The 23,763-nt window shown below is 38.4% G+C and overlaps 2 protein-coding genes across 2 annotated transcripts in view; one reads left to right on the top strand and one right to left on the bottom strand.

Annotated features, from left to right (window-relative positions):
* LOC108607860 (tyrosine-protein phosphatase Lar) overlaps positions 1-23,763 on the bottom strand; it is a 93,790-nt gene that overhangs the window by 20,756 nt on the left and 49,271 nt on the right. Inside the window, exons 4-8 of the mRNA XM_017998943.2 lie at positions 12,136-12,315; positions 1,349-1,585; positions 1,141-1,287; positions 808-1,083; positions 214-237 (exon numbers count right to left, since the gene is read on the bottom strand). Coding sequence (XP_017854432.1) covers positions 214-237; positions 808-1,083; positions 1,141-1,287; positions 1,349-1,585; positions 12,136-12,315 — 864 coding nt within the window. The remainder of the gene's footprint in view (positions 1-213; positions 238-807; positions 1,084-1,140; positions 1,288-1,348; positions 1,586-12,135; positions 12,316-23,763) is intronic.
* LOC108601017 (protein screw) lies at positions 1,865-3,084 on the top strand. The gene is given in 3 exon segments (XM_017988075.2): positions 1,865-1,963; positions 1,965-2,006; positions 2,008-3,084. Coding segments are annotated over 3 exon segments (1,218 nt in total).

The following is a 23,763-nucleotide window of genomic DNA, read 5'->3' as shown; positions in this document are numbered from 1 at the left end:
GCTGCTGCTGCTGCTGCTGCCTTCATCTTCAACTTCTACTTATTCTTGCTCTAATGTTATGCGAATTCAGCTCAGCAATTGTTATTGAAATTGTTTTGGCAATTTATTTTTTGCTGCTTTTTATTTGCTATACTTATTTTTTTTGGCTTGTCGTAAAATTTTGTGTTTGTGCCAAAAAAGAGGAAAGGCTTAGAATAATACTTGGATACTTACTTGTGCCAGGAAATGAGAAATCGCCTGCGCGCATGGTTAGCATTTGTTTAAAATGACACGACATTATTATAAAGAGAGCGAGTTAGTAATGCATTTTAAATAAAATGACAAGCAAATAAAAATTGGGAATACTCCTGAAGTGGAATTCTAAGTAAATATGTTGCTTTGACAAAGTAACTAACATACGACTGAAAATAAATATGTTCAGACAGACAAACAAACACACTAAAGGATATAAATTCCAGTCATATGCAATTACTCAATACAAAGTAAAAGTTAAGCAAACAAAATTCTACAAAATATTCAAACGAACAGTGCCATAGACACTGAATTAATATAAAGCAAAAGTAAGATTTGACAAAAGGATATAAATTTCATGTCATGGACAGCAAAAGTTAAATAAAAACGATTGTACAAAATATCTAAAGCAACTAGTTTGAAAACAAATGGCACAAAGGCAAAATAAATAATATTTTGGAAAATATCCTGTTGCGTTTCGAGCAAGAAGTGGGCAGCAAGAGAAAAAGAAACAGCAGTTAGTTTACATTTATGCTAAAAAATTAATATTTTACTTTGACTACTTACTTGTCTCACCAGTGGTGCAAGTTGCCGGCGCCGAGGGCGGACCACGCCCAATGTTATTCATGCCAATGACATAGAATTCGTATTCGGTATAAGGACTCAAGGCACGCACTACATAATACATCGTTATAATGCCGCTGATTTCGCTAAACGCCTGATTCGCATTGCGTGGCTTATATTGAATGATATAGTACTGAAGATCGTCCGGACCCTTGTAGGACCATTCCAGGCGCACTGAGGTGGCGGCGATTTCAGAGATTGTCACATCAGTGGGCGCAATAGGCAAAGCTGCAAAGCAATTAAATTAGTTGAGCTTGAGCATTGAGTTGAGCTGCGTTAACTTACATTGCACTTTGACCATCGAGACGGCTTCGATTTGACCCAAGGATGAGGCAGCTATGCAGGTGAAATTCGAGCTCTCCTGTATATTAGACAATGTCAATACATTACGCCCAATGGGTATGTCATTCTCTGGCGTCAAATCAGAGGTGCCTGCAATTAAAAGAAAGTCAGTTAAATGCTTCAGCTTAAGTCTAACAGACTTGACACTTACCCTTCATCCATTTGACATGCGGCATGGGCGAGCCAACAGCAATGCAGCTTAGATTCAAATTGGCGCCTAGCATTACCTCACTGATTGCCTCTGGTGGGCGTGAGAAAGTGGGCGGCACGCGACGCACCTTAACATACAAATTGGTCGCCTTCGAGTGCTCAGTGCCAATGGAATTCTCAGCAACGCATTCGTATTTGCCTTGATCCTCTTCGCGACTGTTTTCGATTTGCAAAACGCCTGCAAAGTAAATAAATAAAAATAAATTAGTATTAATTTTGAGTAACTTTGCCTTTGGAAAAGGTAAAATCAAAGGTCCTATTGGCAATAAAACAAAAAGTCATAAAAATATAATCAGCTATAAATCTATGGAAATCCATGGGCTACCTGTGCTTAGGCAGCTGTTGTATTAAGCAGTTAGGTAGTAAAGGGTTTTAGCTTAGCTACCTGGCTAACTATATAAAGCGCTGCTGCTATACTCTACAGTTCAGTTACTGATTGTATGTCAAACCTGCAGCAATGTTTATTTTCAATTTAATGCTGCTGCTCGTAAGCTTGAGCTACAGTCAGAGCACCACTTACATAACCGTGAACAATCATATGGAGCAGCAGCCGCCTGATTTATCAAGGACACTACAGCGAGCAGCTGGATATGTTGGACTTTGCTGGATCTGGGCGATCGTCCTAGGCGCATGGCGCAACCTACGCTACATAATGCCGCATCCAAATTCTTGCTCGAAGTGTACAATGAAATCAACGAGGAGCAGGAGCCATTGGAGGTGCTGCATCAGCGGCACAAGCGCGCGCTAGACGATGATATACTTATATCGAAAAAGGATCGCCAGGAGATTGCCAGTTGCAATAGCATTTTAACCTTCTGCAGTCGCAGTCTGCCCTCCAGCAATGAGCAAGTGCTGCGCAAGATTGAGACTTTGAATGCCATAACCGACAGCAATCTAGTGCAAGCTCGACTGCGTGTCTATAAGCAAGCAGCTCAATTGCCAGGACAACAAAACATTACGCTCTCTGTTTATAGGCGGGTTCACAGTCATTTGAGCGCAGCAAGCGGCGAGCTTAACGAGCCCGTTTATCGCATTTTGCAATCGCTTAACACCACAAGCAGCTACAGGGGCTGGCTGGAGTTCAATCTGACGCAGACATTGCGAGCCTGGCTGCTGCTTAACAAAAGCTTGCCACAAGCGCGTCACGAGCTACGCATCTCCCTGGGCGATGCACAATGGAGTGTGCATAGCATGGGTTTGCTGCCGCTGCAGGCTAAACTGGAGCCCTACATTGTGGGCTATTTTGATGGGCCCGAGTTGCTGGTGAAGGTGCAAAAGCTTCGCTTCAAGCGCGACCTACACAAACGTAAAGCAACGTTGCCCAATGGGCTGCCGCTGGGTGCGTCAGATCATCACAAGCCCTCGCATTCGTGTGAGCGGCTTAACTTCACAGTGGACTTTAAGGAGCTGCAAATGCATAATTGGGTCATAGCGCCCAAAAAGTTTGATGCGTATTTCTGTGGCGGTGGCTGCAATTTTCCACTGGGCACCAAAATGAATGCCACCAATCATGCCATAGTGCAGACTCTAATGCATCTGAAGCAGCCGCATTTGCCTAAGCCCTGCTGTGTGCCCACTGTGCTGGGCTCCATAACTATACTGCGATATCTGAATGAAGATATTATAGACTTGACCAAATATAAAAAGACAGTGGCCAAGGAGTGCGGCTGTCATTAACAAAATAATTAATATAAGCTTAGTATTATAAATTATGATAGTAAGAAAATGCGAAGAATATATAAAATATATTTAATTATTTAAATTTATCTATCTTATATTTAAATCATTGTTTGTACTTTATTATTATTAATTAGCTATATTATAATTATACAACCTATTACATTAAATAAGTTAGCTATGAAATTTAAATCAAAGAAAACTACGCAAAAATAAAATACATTTTAATTATAATTACGTCTTTATTTTCAGTTTAAAAGCACTTTGCTTTATATAGTTTTGAGCATTTCCTTTTACCCTTCATGTTGATGTTTACTTATTCTTAAAGCTGATTAAGACGTTCATTTCCGCAGCGAGTTGTTCTAGGAACCTTTTCGGAAAGGCAAGCAAAGACATTTTTATGACACACCCCTAAAAGCTTTTAGACCTTTACCCTTGGCAAAGTTCAACATTTTGTTGCTGATAATAACTTTTTTCAGTCAGACATAACTCTTAAAATATGCATATGTGCGCATAAGTGGTCTTAAGATCTTAGATTTATCAATAAATGTGAAAGCCGATGTGCTGCTGTTGTTTTTGTTGTTGTTGCTTTTTAGCATACGCTGCTTTAATGTTAGCAAGGGTCTGAAAGTCTGAGGCCACAACATTATGCTGATAGCCTCATAAAATGTCCGGCATTTACCTTGCATTTTATTTTATGTGCGTGGGGGGGTGGTCTGGCCGACTGGCGGAATAACACATGAAAATTAACACAATTTTTATATGATTTTGAAGGCCGTATAAAAGTTATGACAATGTTGCTCCCCGCATGCACAATCTGCAGTAGTCTATTAAATATCGAGCGTACACTTATTCCGGCATATTAAGCTAATGTGTGTACGCCGTAAAGTTTCCAAGTTGCGCCATTATATTTATGAGACTAATAAACAATGAAATATGCACTCTTGGAAGTGCATATGCAACATAAACTTTAGAAATTTATTTAAGCAAATTATGCCATAAAAGCAGCCTAAGCCAAAACGATAACGCGCCCACAAATGTATGCTATAATAATTGTCAAACATTTGCAATTAATCAACGCGAACGCTGATATTCAATTTATGCTTTGCTCTCAGTCGCACACGTGCCAATTAATCAGCATCGATAACTCACATTGTCTCTCAATTTAAAAAGATTTATATACATATATATATATATATATATATATGTATATGTATAGCGCAGAAGTTCAAACCACAATTCATTTGCAAATTTTCATATGCAATATTTTTGCGATTTTAATCGTTTCATTATTTATAGCGGGCCAACAGCAAAAATATATTTTTTAATTGCACACACATTTAAGCGATAAAATTTGACGCATTGCAGCCCATGAAATTATGACAAACTTTCTAAGCCATAAAATTAAATTTTAAAGCTCATTGCTGCTGTCACTTAAATCATTTGCTGACCAATTAATGCAATTGTTGTCAGCTCTGCCTTTAAACAATATTTAAAAAATATAAATGCACAGCATACAGTTGGCTGCATTATTTTAATGATTCGTATATGTTGTGCCATGTTAAATATTTAAAAAATCATGACATTGTGCAATGCACTGAGCAAAATAAATAAAATAAAAATATTCGTATGATTTAAATGCAGCAAAACATAAATAGTAATTTATTTAAAATATAAACTATGCAGTAAGATTGGAAAGATTTCAAGCTGTCATTACTATTGCTTTTTTTTTGTTGAGTGCATTTGTTTTTCATTTAGGTTTGAAGTGCAACACATACATTGTATTTGCCACAAAAACAAAAGATAAGTTCGTAATAGAAAAAAGCGCTGAACATGTGGCAAGGCAACAGCTAAAAATGATGCATGCTGTTAGATTGTGACGCGGTTTTTTGCCTTGCAACAAACCATTTTGGCTGTGTATTATGTCGCTTTACATTTTTATGTGTGTGCAGCAGCAGCAGCAAAAGCAACGGCAACATTTTATTTTCATTTTCATTTTGTGTTTTTATGTTGTAGCTATTATTATTGCTGATTGCTGATGTTTTTGTTGTTATTGTTGTTGTTGCTGGGCGCTTCACCTACATGCCTCAAAGTTGATTGTTGTGAAATTTATTGCATACTATTTGGCGTATACGGCAGCACATTTATTACGCTTGTTGCGCTTGCCACCAGCCATGCAACATGATTGTTGTTTAGGAATCGTTGAACCATTCAAACAACCATTAAATGCCACTGCATTTTAAATAATTGAGACATTTTGATCTTTTTTCGAGCGCGCATTGTGTTCTATTTTTTCTATTTGGTTTTCAAGGTAAAATGCGTTGCCATAAAAATGAACAGCAGCAAAATTTTTTTTGATTAAAATTTATGGCAAGCACAACTTTCATTAAAATTGCTGGCAAGCTGGCAAAACATTAACATAAGCCACACACACACACAAACACATACATATAAAGAAGCAGCTGCTGCTTAAAAGGGTTTTATTTTGTAGGTGGGTAGTGGGGTGGGGGGTGGCAAAAACTCTTGCGTGCAGCTTGACTGTAGCAATAAAAATTAAGCTAGCATCTGAGCTCTGCGCTTGGCTGGCTTGGCCTCTGTCCTACAGTTTGTGTCAATGTAGATGAGTGTGTGTCTGTGTGTGTGTGTGTGTGTGTGTGGAACTCTTATGAAAATTAAAAATTCTTTCAAGCATCGTTAAAATAAAGCATATGTGCAAATGTTGCCGAGCTGTGAGAGTAGCACACAGAAATTAGCTGTGAACAGCTTGAAGAACAATCTTGATAAATTAGAAGTAGAACAATAAAATGTTTTATACAAAATATTAAAAAGAAATAGGTCTTGCTTTGTATAAAGATTAAATCTGTAAAAGCTTAAAAAGTAATAGAAATATTCTTTATATGAAATACAATAAAAATAAATACATGTAAAAATATTTAATACTGCATTTAAATAAAAGAAAAAGATTGTTGAGTGATTAGTAGAAATATATCTTGCTTTATATAAAAATACAATTAAATGATAGCTCAGTAAATAGAACTGAGAGAAATATATCTGTAGGTTTGAGTTGAGACTGAGTTTGCTGTATATTTAAATTTAAAAGATTAACAAAAACTTAGCAAGCGCAACAAAATTTGAAGCAGAGAGTCGCAAAATATTTGAAGATTGTTGAAGTTAGAAGTTGACACTTGAATTCACTTTAATTTTATTTATTATAAGCGCATCAATCAAATAAACAATATTTTTAGTGGCCAAGTCTTAAGCTTAAGCTTGAGTAAATACAAAATGCAGCCTAAACATTGATTAAAATGATTGACCTATTGAAGTCTAAAGCACTCTCAAACAATTTTTGGTTAGGGTGTGGCACTTAAGTGCTTGCAGCATTTTGTGATGCGTTTAGCTTAGTTGCAGCCTCAAACGCCCAGTCGCTGCTTTCAGTTTAGTCGCAATTTAATCCAATTTGAGCTGCTGAATGCCGCAATTCTTACAATTACAATGGCGGGCATTCAATGCTTGGCTGCGTACGCCTGCTGGGCGTGGCGCTTTATGGCCACAACGACACTATTTAGCCAAAGTCAATCACAGCCACAGGCAGCCAAAGGGCAACAGCAGCAGCAACGACAACGAGCCAGACTCAAACTCAAACCCGAGAGCAGCCTCAATGGCAAAAGCTGTCGCGTTAGCGTCCTTTGTGCCACCGTTGCTATTAACAACAGCCGCGAGACAATAGGGGCTAGCTGCCCCCACCCCGCAGCCCGCACACTGCCTCACCTCGCCTCGCCTCGCCTCGCCTCGTTGCAAGCAGCAACAACACATGTGGCACGCCACAACTGCACTTCCGCTTGCGCAGTCATTTTCATATTTTGTAACTTCCGTTGCCACACACACACACACACACATACATACACAAATACGTGTGGCAAGTAGTTGGCATTAGCTAAGGCTTGTGTTCAGCTTGGCTGCGTGGCCAAATGGGATTATTAATTTAATTATGCTTTAATTTAAGTAGTAGTCGTTGTCGACTACAATGTGACATTTATATCAAAGGGGCGTGTGCGGGGGGCGGGCGGGTTGTGGGAGTAAAAAGTTTTCAATTTTGGTAATGCACAAACGACAGACGACTTATCGCCCAAGCAGCGAACAAAATAATTACGCGCAAAAAATTAAGAAAACTTTCGACTCAAAAACTTGACTGACCCCCACAAACCGAAACTGGGAAGTTGGCAACGTCATGCAGAGTTTCTTTTTTCTGGCAATTACTGTCTCAGACACAAAAGTGACTGTCAACTGTTTTGCGAGCCAAAAGCGTCACTCGGCGCGCATTCAGATTCAAGTTGAGCGAGAGTTGAGCGCTTGGGGTAGAGCTCATAATTTAAGCATTAAACTTTCTCAAATGCTTTCAAGTTGACTTGGCTTAACTACAGTTTTACAGCTCAAGTAAATAATTGCAGCAACGCGCCCAACATTACCCCTTTACCCCCCACCCACATGTTGTAGGCAACGAGAGCGATTGTAATGATGGGCATAGCAATTAAAGTTATAGCCGCTTGGGTTTTTTTGATGGCCAGGCCCAGACTGCTGCCACAGCTGGCAAACGCTGCCACGTGCTGCAGTCGCGTAAAAGTCGCACACAGCGGCGGCAACTTAAATGGAAGTAAAGTAAAACTCAGGTGCGCTTGCTTATGGCAGCTCGTAAAGCTTAAACCTAGTTGCCGCCATAATTTAAAGTCCATTAAAATAAGCAGACTTTGGCACTAGTTATAATATTTTGCTATAACTAATTAAATTAGCTGCGTAATTCAAATGAAAATTGCATGGCCTAGTCCCTTGTGTATCATTAACTCTTCAATAGGCCACTTGTAGTTTTCAATTCCTTGACCTACGCCGTCTAAGACTTACCGAACCCATTAAGACAATTGGCCAAGCAAAACCAATTTGTGATAAGCCTCTTTTTTGCTTAAAAGCCAAATTATGGCAAAAAAAAAAAATATATATATATGCGCTATACCTTTTGTTCAGCCGCCGTACCAATCTATAAAGTAATTTCCCCAGACGCATTTTGAACCCTTCTAGAAAATACAAAACACCAAGAACATGCAGCGAGAGAGAGAGTGAGAGAGGCCTATGCAGGTTTTATTATGGTTTTCGTTTTCGTTTTTATTTTGCTGCTTGCTGTTTTATATTTTTTTATTGAACAAAGCCCGCTGGGACTATTTGGCGAGCAAGCGAAACCGGATCGTATAAAAATAAAGGTATTATGCTCAATATTATTGTCCGTGGGTTAGTGAGCAGAGCGTGGACAAAATTAACTACCAACGGCAGTGCGGCAATGGCCCCCAAAGTAATTTTAAATAAAATATTTATAAGCGTATTTGCGCATTGAAGTGCGACCGTTGTCATTTGCCAGTGGCCGACCGTCCGGTCAGAGAGACAAAGTCGAATATCAATATGACAGGCAAAAGCCTCAGTACTGAGGGAATTAGCTAAGTGTAGCGCTGCAGAGAAAGTAAATTTGCATTATAAACAATTTGCCATGCGACAAATTTAAATTTTAAGCAGCTCTGCTCACAAGCTGAGAAGCCTGTTTAATACTTCTCGAGGGTTTATTGGGTTGGCTGCCTTGCAACGCATTGGAGAGCCAATCTAATAATAAAATGCTTGAGCAAGGGTCCATAATAATCATATTAACGAGTCTTAAAGCAAATGGAGCATTGACCAAAGTCGCATAATGAGTGCAACAGCAGCTAGAGCTTGACACAAAGGCAAAGGCATTCAGCCCGTGGCGTTTTTTGTGCGAAAATAATAATGTTCTAATTTAATTATGAGAGAGCGTCGCATGCACAAAAGAGTGTAGAGCGGCTCGACTCGACTCTACTATATGTTACTTTTCATTTGAGAACTCACGTTCTACTCCCGAGGGTCTTAATTAGCCAGGCGCCGACCGTATAACCGAAAAATCAACGCGCCTGCAGCTGAAGAGACGCGCCCACTCACCAATAAGTAAAGCAGCAGAGTGTGGGGGGTGGACGAAAGGACCATAAAGTGCTAATTGAATAAAACGGCACATGACTTGCATAACTTATTATGAAAAATATGTATATTTCCTCTACTCTAGTACTAGAGACCAAACCCGTTGTCCGCGCCTCAAGCACAAATTCATTTCATTTTCATAAATTTAAAACCTTTTGCTTTAAGACAACAGACACCAGACCGCCAAACATTTTCTTCTTTTTTTCGTTTCGTTTCGGCCGCTTAGAGACGTTTAGAGCACCCAAAAGGATATTTAGCTGGCGGAAATATTTTTACGTTTCGCTTAACGTGCCAAAGATGGCCCGGACCGGCCTGTCTTTGGGCCATGACTATGGCCGAGACACACGCTACAAAAAGTTTTTGCACGGCCCACGTAAAACTAATTTAACCCGCACCAGTCATGGCCACTTTTGTTCGTGTTACGCCAAATTAGTCGACCTGACCAAAAGTTGAGCCAAAGCGCAAGACAACAGCAAAAAAAATGATTGCAGAGAGAGATTGGGAGAGCGCATAGGCATGTTGAGAGAACATCGTGCAGTAAAAAATGATTTTACCTTGGGGAAATTTTTCGCAACAGTTTTTTAATTTGTAATGCGCTACAGACACTAAAACAAAGTGTTCTTACTACTATTTGCTGTATAATTGCAGCACACAACTAAATTTAGTAGCTACTCATTCTAAACTTTGGCAATATTGTAACCATAATGGTTATTAAGTTGCCAACTGGACTATATCAACTATTTAAACAACAAGAGATTGCAACTACTTAAAGTGTTGTAGAAGTAGCAAAGATAATGCTCAAGAAGTTCTAATTAAATTATATAGCAAGCTAGTTGGTGAGCTTTGATTTGTTGGCAGGTTTTTAATATAAAATTTAGATAAACTGAACTTATGGTTGCTATATTTGCAGAAATTTCATTTATTGTACGTATGCGTAACTTTTTCTTATACAATAGGTAGATTTATTTTTAGTTATTGAAGCGCAATTATTTTCTTAATATTGCTGGAAATTAATTAAGTTGATTTTTTAAATAAAATTCACAGCATACAATACGTATACGTAATTTTATTTAAAATTGTAAGTGTTGTACTCTAAGACGGCTATAGCAACTATTTATTAACAATAAGCCGCTGAACTAGAAGCTTTAATTAAATTATATAGCATACTTATTGGTGCAGCCTTGATTTGTATACCCATAAGCATATTACAATAGTGTGCTGGCAACAAAGCTCATTATGACCAAGTCATAAACACAACGTTCGTTCGGCTGCTTTAGGCCATAACTTGTCTTTGTATGCAGTCAATTGTTTGTTCTCCGGCTGCGCTGTCATTAAACATTTGGGCCATTTCATTAGCATTGTGTGACCAGCATATGCTAACTGCTATGGCTATGGCTGCATGTTAATATTTTTACCATGCTCAACACGTTTCAATTGGCCGGGGCTTCCGGCTGTGGCGCCGGCTATACCGCATTTTCCCTCCGATCGGGACGGACGGACCGGCCTGTCAATGGCACTTGCAATCGAAACGCGATTGAAGCTAGAGCGCTCAGCTCAGCTCAGAGGCACCTGCTGTGTGGCGCTTTAACGCAAATATAATCATTATTATCGCCGCGTCCTGTCGCGGCTGCTACTGCTGCTGCTGGTTCGGACGCAGTGTTGGTGGCCATTGATGTCATTTTAAAAGGTACCTCTTTTAATGCATATTAATGTCAATATTAATGTCAATATTTGTACTTCTAATGACCAACGTTGCTGCTCGCCTGCTGTTGACGGCGGCTTTGTTAGTTGTCGATGTCAGCGTTTGATGTGTCATGTCAACATTGAGACATTGAGAGCGAGAGAGAGAGGGAGCGCACGCTGCGTATACGTAATTAGAAATGCTGCTCAATATTATGAGTGTCCTAACTGTAGGAGCCAACTACTTGATTAGAGGCAGCTGGCAACATTTTGTTGACATTTGACAAAAAGTTTCAAGATCTCAACTAGCTGGAGCGCGCTCATAAAATTGCTGCCCGCCGCCACAGCTGCCCCATACAGGTTGCACTTAAAAGGACCAACTTTATCGTTTGTCAGCAGCGCGCAAAATGGCTAAAAAGGTAAGTATTTCCTTCAGCTCTAAAAGGACTGCCGGCCTGCCTGGCTGCCAGCTGCCAAAAGTCAAACGTTAACCAAGCGCCAAAAAACTTGTGACACAAAATGCGTTGAAGCATAAGTAAACTTCTAAGAAATTCAAATGAGCGTAAGCGCAAAATACAAAAAAAAAGGGCAACAAGGGCCGCCAAGAGAGTTGAATTTTAATAAATGAAGATTGTTGCAATTCGTATATGTTACAGCTAAAAGCTTGAAACAACAACAGGCAATGCTTTCAATTTGATAAGCGCGTTTTGTGCTTTTGTCAATTGAGTAAGTGACTTTAGCTGATAACATAAATATTAATTTAACTAAAAGCAGACAGAGTTCAAGGGTAACTTCAAGCTTCATGAGTTCTACGACTGACACGACATAAATTATGTTTCCCAGTCTATCAATAAATAGACTAACTACACTATGAATATATGTGGACATTTGACAAAACAACTTAAGCGGTGATTAATACTTTTTTTATGGGTTTCTATTATAAAAATGACTGCTCAAATTAAATATATCTTGGCTAAATAGGTATATTGATGGTTTTTTTCTAGAATTACTTTAATGAAAATAACTTATCAAAATAGGTCGAATTTTTTTAGTTATTGAAGCGCAATAATTTGATTATGCATGTTATTTTTTATGAATTTTCATTTAAAATCATACATATACGCAATTTTTTGTAACAAATAGCTACAATTTTTATTTATTGAAGCGTCATAATTTTATTTTGATTGCTTGGGCTGTTGAACTCTTTTTACATTACATAAACTTTTTTTTAAGACGTATGAGTAATTTTTTTTGAGGGCGTAAGATTTGGCCTGTTAAATGTCCAGCAAATATTTGCTCAACTGTAAATTCTATAGTTATAAAGATATAGTATAAGATACTTACCATCTTTGACTGCATAGCGTGGATTGCTCATATCCACCTTTGTCTGATTCTTGATCCAATAGATGTTTGGCGTTGGATTTCCAATGGCTTTGCATTGCATTTGGACTGTGTGACCCACTTCGATGACCCGTGTGGTTGGGGTTTGTGTTATAACTGGAAAGCCAGCGGGTGTTTTATCGCCTGCAATTGCACAAAGTAGAGAAGAAAATGTTACAAAAAAAATTGTATAAAAATAAACAGGGCTAAAAATTATGCTGCAAGTGAAGCAGAGGCGTAGCCAGAATTTCAGTAGTGGGGCAAAGCATTTACATTAATGTATAACAATTAGGTTGCCCCTTTTGGCTTTGACTGGGCTACGCCTATGAAGAGTAGCTAGCTTAAAAATATGTGTGTGAAGCACGTTTATAGTTTTTTATGTGACGTTTGTGTTTGTGTGTGTGTGGAGGAGCAGAGCAAAAGTTTTGGAAAACAATATGCCACAAATATGCAGCGGCACACACACACACATACACAGACAAGTACACATACATATAAAGTATTGTTTTACATGACGCTTTTATAAACGGAAGTTGCCGTTTTTTAAAAGCTCACCCGCGTCAGTTTGCCTTTGTTGGCGTTTTCTACGCCATTTTGTAAGTCAAACAATGGCGTGCAACCCACATACCCACACAGACAGAGAATTGCATATGTGGGTGTGTGTGTGCATATGTTTTGAGTATGCGTGCGGGGTCAGCATTTTTCCTTGTCACATTTCTTTTGTGTCGCGCACTTAAAGCAACAAACAAGGCACGCAGCATTGTTGTTGTTGTTGTTGTTATTGTTGTTGCAACTGCATATTGAGGTTTGAGGCAAGTTTAAAGCAAATCCGCTGGCAAAATGAAACAAAGCTCATTTACATTTTCCAATTAAATGCAGCAGACGTTCAACGACGTTTGACTGCTGCAGCTGCCGGAAGCTGCTGGGCATGCCACAAAGTTAAGGTTGAATGTTTGGCTACCTTAAGTTGCAAGAACTAAGAAGAACTGTAAGCTTTAAGCTTTGCATTTATTTTGTACATTCATTTAGTTATGCACATGTGTTAAGCATATTTATAATTCGTTCGCGCGCGCTCTTTTTGTTTGTTCGTTGTTGTTTTGAGTGAGATTCATTTATTTTATTGCTGCGCTTTTTTGTCAAAACATTTAACAACGACAACGACTACAATAAACGACAAAGCTGCAGTTGCTTGCCGCACATTCTCTACCTTATCTCTCTCCAGTCAGCCAGCCAGCCACACACTCTTCAGCTCTCTGGTCTCTGGCTCTGGCTTTGGCTTGTGCGTGTTTTTTCAGCGTGAAATTAAAATTTAACAGAGACAAAAAATTGCGCGGTACTACATATGCATGTGTGTATGCATTATGACACACACACACACACACACACACACATGCCCATGCACATCCATATGCATAAATGCAAAGCAACAAACAACAACAAGAACAACATTTGATGTTGACATTTGACGTTGCCTCTCAACATTCTTTTGTCCGTTTGTCTGGCTTGCCATTTTCAGCTATTTTTGTCTCTCTATCTCTCTCTCTCTCACTCTCATTCTCTTTCATGTTCAGTCACTTGTCGTTGCTCGGTTTTTGGGTTCTTTATTTATTATTGCAGCATCGCTTTCTCACAAATGCAGAACAACAAAAAGTTCTCAAAATAAAAAACAACGTGCCAAAAAATTAACAAATAAAAAGTTTTATTAAACAAATGCACAAAATTGTATGAAGTTTGACAACCCGACAGACAGACAGACTGAGTGAGTGAGAGAGAGAGACAGACGTGAATTGAAACAGATTTTTCTATTGTGGCAAATACAATTTTTAGCTGCTGCATAACCAAACAACATTTGTTTGCTTTAACTGCAGTTAGCGAGGCTGAGAGTTTTATTGATAGAGCTGAGATTTGTATGCTTAATAAATAAATCCGAGTGCGCCACTAAAAATATGCGTCAGCTAAAAGTTGCCGAACTTCTAAAAAAATTCTACAAAATATTTTTCTATAAATTGCTAAAAAGTATAAAGATGTCTTTGAAGAGCTGAAATGTTTTTTAACTATACTTATAGAATATTGTTATGAAATTGCCTAGCAGAATAAAAATTCTAAAAAATATAAAAAAAAGTCAACTAAGTGAGAATAAAAATGTCTAAGCAATATATTGCTTTAAATTTTAAGTTAATAAAAAAATTGTTGCACTAAGAAGAAATTCTTATAAATAAAATAAACGTTGAGTTTTAAGTTAATAAACAAAACTGAATGCTGCCTTTTTCTTTTTAAATTTTTAGTGCATGCCTAGCAACAAATTGTTGCAGCAGCCGACATTTTAGTTAAAGACTAAAGTTGTTGATTTTGCTGTCGTTAGTTGTTGTTGCTTTTAGTGGACGCACATTGTTGTTGTTGCTACTGTCGTTGACTATGCGTCGCCAATTTGAAAATGCAATGGAAAAATCTAACAGCAGACAGTAAAGGAGTGAGGGCAGGAAAGGCAGCGATGCAGGCGTTGAACACTTCATTTACAGTGTTAGAGCAGAGGCGGTGGGGCATGAGAGGAGCTGGAGGGGTTGGCTAACTAACCGGCGTGCATCGCTGACCAATGCGCGTCGCTTGGTGCGTCAGTGCGTGTGTGTCTGCATTTATTATAAAGCCAAGCAGCCAAGCCAAGCGAGTGTCGCCGCTGAAGCTCTGAGGGGTGCGTGGTGAGGGGTGCGTGGTGAGGGGTGCGTGGGATGTTCGGGGTGTTGGCCACTGTGTCGCTGACTACCAAATTCATGTGGCTTTTCATGCATTTCAATTAAGCTGCTGCTGCTGCTGCAAAAAGTGCTGGCAAATGTGTGAACAATACAGACGCGACAGTCAACAGCACACAGAGTTGTTGTTCCTAGTTGTTGTTGTTGCTCCATCTTGGCGCTTCGTGAGTTTTATGTGACAACGCTTTTTAATGGAATAGCTAATAAAAGCCAAAAGCGACTCGCACTCGGTAGCTTCTGCACCTGGCTACATTTTCTTTTTAATGCTTTTTGCAGCGCTTTTTGACTGGCGGAGGAGCGAGGAGCAACACACGCTTCTTGCTTTGGCTACAAAGGCAGCAGTGTCTTGATAGCGATAAACATCATTAGACGGCACAAAAGCAACGCACATAAAGCGCTTTATTTGCATGTAGTCTGCTTTTTTTTTTTTTTTGATGCCACTGACCTAAGCTGCTCACACTCTCCATCCCATTCAGGCTTTGCCACTCGTGCTGGCTATAAAAGAAAATAAAAGCCTAACTCTCTCTCACTCTCTGCAGGTGTTTGCATTATTGAGTCACTTTCAAAGGCGCAATTTTCACGCGTCGTTTTTGCCATGCCTTCGTTTCTTTCTCTTTCTTTTTTGTTTCTCTACTCTGGCTGATAAATATGCTGTTTACAGCGCGTTGGGGAATTTAGCTGAGTGTTGGCATAGCAAACATTTTAGAGACGCGCCGAAAGCGAAAGGCAAGCAGCAAATGTTAAAAGCAAAATGTTGCCTTAAAGTCTTTGAGGCTACAGAGGACTTAAAGGCTGCTTGCCACAGCCAAACTGGCCACAAGCATATTTGCATATTTTAATTATTCATGCATTTTTAAGATTGATAACAGTCGCTCTAGCATTTTTTTTGCTCCCTTCACTTGCAGCCAAGGGTCAGGTCCTACGTAAGAAAATAAGCGTTGCGCGCTCTTTCTTTAGCATCCAAAGCGTATTAGCATTAGCTCGCTTTGCATCAAGTTGTTGCTATTGCTAAATTATTAAAATAGCTGTGTTCATTGCAAATAAAACTCGTTAGAAAATTAAAAAGTTGCGCAGAGATTTCAGCCCAACATTTGCGCGTAATTTTCAAGCACTCGCAGCCTCTAATCACAGCTTGAAAAGGACTTTAAATTTTTAATATTGCCAGTCTCTATGCTCAAGCATTGACAGCTATTTAATGCAAGTTAAAACTTGGTGTCAACTTGGCTTGATAAGTTGTAAAAACTTTGCGGCAAGGCAATTGAAAACAAATCAAGGCACAACAGCAGTCAGCAATTGTCAGACGTTAAATGTATTTATAGGCCTCGATTTCGGTATTAGGCCCAAAGCCGAAAGCAAACAATTGCTGCTTAGCAAAGTTTCGAACCCAGCACACGCCCTAAGATACATGCTGTCTATCTATGTATCTGTGTGTGTGTGTGTAAAAGTAGTTGGGGCAAATCCCAAACAAAACATGCTCGAAAATTGAGTGTTTATTGTGTTAAGTAGGCACACACACACACACACACACACACACAGGCAAAAGCTGCAAGACAAGCGTCGGGCAGCGTCGAGGATGAGAGCAAACTGAAAAGTGTTTGCGACAAGGCACAAGGCAAGCCGCCCAAGGCTTGCCAGAGTAAATAACCGTTTTTTTAGTGGCAGCCCCGGAAAAAGGCAACTTGCTAAAGATGTTAGACAATGCCAACAATAAAGCCGCAAGTGCCAGAGGCAGCAGCAAAATAAAAAAAAAAATAGAGTAGAGAAAAAAATTGAAAGAGCTGTTGAAAAAAAAGAAAAACCACACACAAAGTTTTCCATGCACAAGATGCCGACAAATTTGTGGCAAGTCAACACTTCCGTTCTGTCCATAGCTCTGGCACATGTCTCTGCCATCAGACAGCAGCTCATTGATCTGACTAATGAAGGAGCAACGCATGCAACAACATCATTATGCCATAGAGACATCCTTTGCCATTGCAGAACAATTGTAACGCATTGCAGAAGTGTAGGGGCAATGTTGCCATGAGTACGCCTCAAGTGTCCTCAAAGTAACCCCTAATGACGTCACTTAATAGATATATGGAACCATAAAGGGTGCTCAGACAAAATTTTGTTGCTGAAGTTTGAGCGCAAGTGTTGGAAATTAATGATTCTAAACTTTAAAGTTTAACAACTAGAGTCATTAGAATGCGATATTTAGTTAGAGATATTTCAAATATTTACTTTTAATAGAGCAAAGCAAAATGTACGATATGCAATCGACACTAAAAAGTTAATTCTTGTAATTGAAATTAACTAGAAATTTGTGTGCACTTTAAAGTTAAGCAACGATATTCATTATATTATAATAGCAAAGATACAAAGAGAACTTAACAATATTCAATTAGTTTACAATATTCCAAAGCTTAGCTTTAAATACAGTAAGCAAATCTTTAGTATTATCAATTTAAAATTTAAATTTACATTCGTCTAGCTCACATCTGATGAATAAACAGAAAATTACGACATTCGTGTGTTTACGATATGTCGAATATTTAGCAAGTCTGCAATATATTTGATAGCTCTTGTTGAATCATTTTCAACTTGTAGAATATACCAAGAAATCTTGTAGCTCCCTCACTCTGCCGCTCTCTCTCTCTCACTCTTTCTCTCTCTCACTCTTTCTCTAGCTCGCTCTAGTATATAAGACCCATGTCATGTCTAATACAATATGCACTACAGTTTGCAGCATAAAATGTTTACTGATTACAGTTATAAGAAGGTGGAACGTGGGAGCAGTGGCAACAACAATTTTGCTGACTCTTTGAGCTGTCCGCTAGGAAAATGTCTAACCGACAAAGACACGGCGACAGATGAACTGACGTACCAAACTGACGAAATGCTGCAATGGGGCTGCGGAACGTAGCGACTGCCTGTCTGTCTGTTTGTCTAAATGTCAGTGCAGTAGAACTGATAGTTGCATGTGTATCAACTGACAGACGACATGCACACAGAGAAAGAGAGAGAGAGAGAGAGTCAGAGTCAGAGCCAGGGCAAGACGTTCTTACATCTTATTAAGTTTGCATTACGAAGGTTGTGAGAGCAGTCGCAACGCGTCGCATTGCACAGCAGCAGCGGCAGCAGCATCGGCTCTAGAGCCGGAGATAGTCGTCTTAGAGTTTGCTGCAGTTTCAATTTCTTTAGCCAGGCCAGGCCAGCCAGCCAGCCCAGCAGCCTGTCGAAGACCATTTTAACATATAGCACGCGCTAGAGTCTGCTCTCTTTCACTCTCTGGCTGACTCTTTACAATTTAATTTAATTTTTCTTGTCGTAGACATTTGATAATGCTCTGCTCTGCCTGCAAGCGAATTGTATCAAATGGTACTACGGCCACGCCCCATGGCAAGACAACAGCAGCGTCTGGTCGTGGGTCTGGCAGTTATGCGCTAGCGCATTTTATAAATTTTTAAACTTATGGCTCATTTTTATGCATTTCCACTGACTGCGCACTGAGCTGCAGACTGGACTGGGATTGGACCTACGGAATGTAACTTTTGTCTAGCGAGACATTCTCACATCTAATGCGTTCTAATGCAATAATAAATCATTGAAAAACCATTTGTATTGTCAACACAAGCTGACAACAACGTTTGAATTGCATGTGAGTTGGCCATTAAATTGCGCTGTCGTCTCCATTTAAAAAAAAAATCGAAAAACACAGCAGAGAAAACAAACAAAGCACAAGATACTATAAACACCTTCATATTGCTTGGCTTTGGCTTATTAAGGCTAAATTAGTAGCTATAAAAAATGTGCAGAGTTGCTGCGATAAACAGTTATCGATTAATTGTTAAAGACTGACAGCAGTTAAAGCGCAGCAATTGATTTAAAAAACAAAAAACGCTTACAGCAATTAGCGCTTATGTTTCTTGATAAATGTTTAACATATATTTAAACACAAGTAAATGCACACACATGTGTGTGTGTGTGTGTGTGTAATTATTTGCTGCATAGTCAAAATGATGTGAGCTGTAAGCTGCGTAAACAATGCGGACAGACAAAAGCAAAACACGCTGGCAAAATTAATAAATAAATTAATAAATTACAAATAATTTATCACGCTATGCACGCATATTGGCAGCTTGACTGTAGCGCTCTCTCTCTCTCTCTCTCTCTCTTTCTCTTTGTGTGTGTGTCTAAATAAGTCTATTAGAGAAATGAAAATAAATTGCGTGCTTTCAGGCAACTGCCAGTTGCCTGTTGGCCCATCGATTTCCAACCTGCCAACTTGGACAGACAGCGTCAAAACAGCAGCAGCAGCAACAGCAACAACAAAAGCCAAATTCAATTATAAATATGTGTTGCTGGCATTGTCTTGCTTGTCTATAAACGCGCGCGAATACACACACACACACACACACACACATATATATATGTCTGTGTGTTTGTTCATGTGTATTTATGTCTGTGGGTGTTTACTACTAAGTGCATGTGATTAATTTTTGACAGGCACATTTGTTGTGCGCTATTGAAAACAATCAATGCGAAATATATGACACGCCCCTAATGTATACCTTTCTCCCTCTCTCCATGCAGCAAGCCAAAGTCAAGTCAAGAAATTGTTCAACAACTACATAAATATGCCAATAAAAAATGTTGCCTGGCTATGCATAAATGTTCTAAATATTTTTGGGAATACAAACAGATGTAGTAGCCGAAGGTTAAAAGTCATCTGCATATTTGAATGTAAAAATTAAATCAATGAATCAATTCACGATAACAAGATATATAAGCAAACTTTCGATTTCATTGGAATAATAATACATTTTGCTTTGGCATTTAAAATAAGTTAAACGCCAGCCGCTGCCTAACAATTTGATGTAGGTTTGTTGTTTTCACTAATGGAATTGTTAAGATATTAAGTATTTATCTATGTCTAGCTCTAAATGCTTTGAAATAGTTTTCAAGTTAACTGTCAAGTGATTGAAAATAACGAGCACAGTTATTTAAGCTTTGCTAAAGTAAAAGACTACGAAGAAATATTATTTCTAATATAAATTTTAAATGTGAGAAATGCTCAAGCAGCTTTAACATTAAATTTAAATTCTAAAAGAATTTATGCTTTGCCTTTTTATACAAAAAATTTTCAAGCCACAAATAAAGTAAAAAGTGTAATTACTAATTTAACTAACAATTTATTTAGGCTTTTATTCTAATATAAATTTAACTTTAAATTTATATCTTAACGCAATTTATGCTTTGCCTTCTTATATAAAAGACACTAATGTTTGAAATTGATCAAATACAAGCTATAATAACTAATAAGTCAGAAATTATTAATGCAATGATGTAAGAAGTAAATGTAAGAAGTTTAAATTTGTATTTTAAAGCAATTTATGCTTTGCATTTTTATATAAAACAAGCCACTAATGCTTCATAAAGTAAAAGGTGTAATTACTAATTTAACCAAGAATTTATTTGGGCATTAACTTGTATTAAAGAAACTTTTATTTCTAACATAAATTTAGCTTTAAATTTATATTTTAAAGCAATTTATGCTTTTGCCTTTTTATATAAATATATACAAGCCACTAATGTTCCATTTAATTTTGCCTTGCCACAGAATTTTCATTAATTTGCAGTTCTGCCAGAGCTCTTGACCATTCGTGGGGCGTGGGTGGGGGTTTGTTTTTTGGCCTTGTTGCCCGGCCATACATTTTAGGTGTTTTTATCATAAATCGTTGCATTTTATGCTGGCATTCATCCAGCTGTGCGCCTTTTCCGTGGACTATTTACATGCAGCACGTTTTTATGAGTATCTCGCTGCCCCAATGCGAAATGTGCGTTTTGGGTAAAATTATAACATAAGCCACGTGCTGTGCGAAGAGACTAACTGAGAGTGAGAGAGAAAGAGAGAGTGAGAGAGGCTGAAAATGAAAATTATAACGCTTTGGCTGCTGCTGCTGCTGCTGCCAAAACCAAACGAAACCAAAACCAAAATGAAGCCGCGCGTTCTGGACATAATGCAAATTTATGATCAGAATTCAATTATGTGCTTATTGGAACGCAGCTGTTGTGCGCTCACAGAGTGGAGGAGAGTGGAGTAGCAGTAGCTACCTGAGCGTGCAGAGCAACAGAAACAGAAAGAGAAAGAGTGAGCTGAAGCGGACCGCCTGCCAGGCAGCCAGACCCAAAAAGCAGTTAATGCTGCACAGTTTAACGCTTAAAGCCAAAATGCTATGATTTATACACAAGCGAACTCACACACACACACGTACAAAGAGAGAGCAATTGCATTTTGTGGCTTAAAGTGCGTGGCACGCATTTTATGAGCTAAGGGCGTGGCAGCTGCGTGCCACAGGCGTCATTAAACCAGTTAACAAATAAATACTTTGCGGCCGCCTTACTGCTGCTGCTACTGCTACTGCCTGCCTGGGTTATGAGTACTTGCTGCTCCGCTTGGCAACCATTGCCGACTTTATGGCCGCATAGGGCAAACGCTTTAATGCTCCAACATGTTAAGCAGACCAGGTAGGGAGACCTCAGTAGGCTCAGCAGGCAGTTAGACTGAGGTATATGAACTCTCTTCTCTGTGTGTGTGTGTGTGTGTAACAATCAAAAGGAAATCTGCGTGCGTAAGGTAATTGGTAACGGTAAAGGCAGCGGCACTGCCTGTAAGCCAAAGACAATAAATATATTGCAGCAACTCTTGACGGCTTAAAATTAATAAAGTGGAAACGGGCCGTACAAAAAAGTATTAAACGTAAATACAGAAAATGCGCAGAAACAGGCGCAGCCAACAACGTCTCAGGCAAGCAACTTAAATAAAAAATAAAGGAATAAGTATTCAGATACGAATCGGCGTTCTTCGTATCGAAATGTAGCTCAAGCACTCGTAAAATTCTTATGAATTAGCATGTAAATTTGCATTTATAAAAGAAAAATTAAAGTTAGGCCATAGATCTAACAAACACATTGGCAACAAACAAATTTCAGCAAGAAGTTGAGCTCACATTTTTTATAAGATAATGCTAACTTAATAGGTTTTGTGTTTATTATTTAATCTTAATTTAATAACTAAGAGAAGTGCATATAGCAATCTGCAATCTTCAATTTAATTTCAGAGCTATGCTATATTTTTTCTTGATTTGAGACTAGCTTAACGAAAAGCATAATATATAAAATATCTAAATATGTAATACATGTAAAATGATAACAAAAAATAATACAATGTCATTCAGATACGTCAACTTTGTATTATTATACACTTTGACATTTTTGTAAAAAATGAAAAGGGTATTATGAAGTTGCTCAATGTATGTAACAGGAAGGAAGGAGGCGTGGCAGACCCCATAAGTTCATATATTCTTGATCAGCTCGACGAGCTGAGTCGATATATCCATGTCCGTCTTAATGTTTGAGCAACTGTTTCTCAGCAACTTTAAGAGCTAGAGCAACCAATTTTGGTATGTAGGTGCTCCATATCCAAACCCGAACGCTTTTATTTTATTTTTTTATTTCCGCCCCCCTCCCCCGCAAAATCGAAAAAACAATATATAAGGCAGTAGAAAAATCTTTAAAAATCTGAATAAATCTTAAAATTGCCTAGTCATGTTTTTCGACCGATTGTGCAAGTTTTAAAACGATCGGTCAAATAACTTAGGAATTATTCACATTTCAATTTTCATATAGACAGCGGGGTGCACGTGCTGACCGTCCATACAAACTCGCTGCGGACGCAGCGGCGCCGTCGCTGCTGACGCTACAGCGAAACGAGCTGTGACGCGCGCTTTAGCTGTTTTGTGTGTATGCGTTTGTGAGTGCATGTGCGATACCCTAGTGCGATACCCTAGTCAAAGTGTATTAAAATGTTGGTGGCGCCCAACTTTAACCTGTCCACTTGTTTTTTGTTATTATTTTATTATGTCAATCAGCTACGTGAACTTAATGAGTTTCGCTTTCGTGTTTTGCCTTCCCAATTGTTTATCTTTACTATGAAATTCTTATGAATCTGGATTATAATATTATAAAGAAAATTTGCATTATTAATTCTTGTGAATTTGAATTACAATATTATAAAGAAAATTTGCATTATCACATTGACCAATTGAAAGTTTGAGCAACATATTAAGAATCTTATTATTAATAACTGCAAAGAAAATAGTTGCAGTTTCCCTTTTTATAAGATATTGATAGCTTCGCTTATAACAAAAAGCAAGTTTGTAGCCTCAAAGCCTTGTTTTGAGCTAAGCTTAATTAAAAATTATATATGCATTTAATAAGTGTTGTTAAGTGCTCAATAAGCAACACTCAATTGACTATTTGTGCAGCCATCTCTTGGCGCTTTTATTATAAACTTTTTTGCTTATGGACTACAATGCTATTGTTGCTCTGCTCTGTCTTTAATTGAGCTACAGCAACACCCATACATATGCATGTGTGTGTGTGTGTGAGCAAGTCCGCAGGCTTTCGGGCTAAAGTTTTTATTAACATTTTGCGGCTTTTGTTGCTCTTAGCTTCTTTTAGTGGCCAATGCGCGTTCATGTATAAATAATTTGAAATTAATTACATGTAACATGCTACTTTGTCTGCCCATTTGTCAGTGTGTGTGTGTGTGTGTGTGTATGTGTGCTTGTCTTTTTTGCAGAAGGTGGCTAAAAGCTGGCTGAGTTATAAAATATATATGCTAGCAAAAACTGAACAGTCAAAAGTTGCCGTAGTTTGAGGTTGACGATGCTGCTGCACAGATTTATGGCACGCAATTAACAATGCTGGCCATTAAGCACTACTACAAATACACAAAATACAAATACAACTATAGAGCTACTACTACAGTTGCAGTTACAGTTACAGTTACACATATATA

This window comes from Drosophila busckii, chromosome 2L (genome assembly GCF_011750605.1).
Source record: "Drosophila busckii strain San Diego stock center, stock number 13000-0081.31 chromosome 2L, ASM1175060v1, whole genome shotgun sequence".
Taxonomy (NCBI): domain Eukaryota; kingdom Metazoa; phylum Arthropoda; class Insecta; order Diptera; family Drosophilidae; genus Drosophila; species Drosophila busckii.
This window is presented reverse-complemented; position numbering and strand designations above follow the sequence as displayed.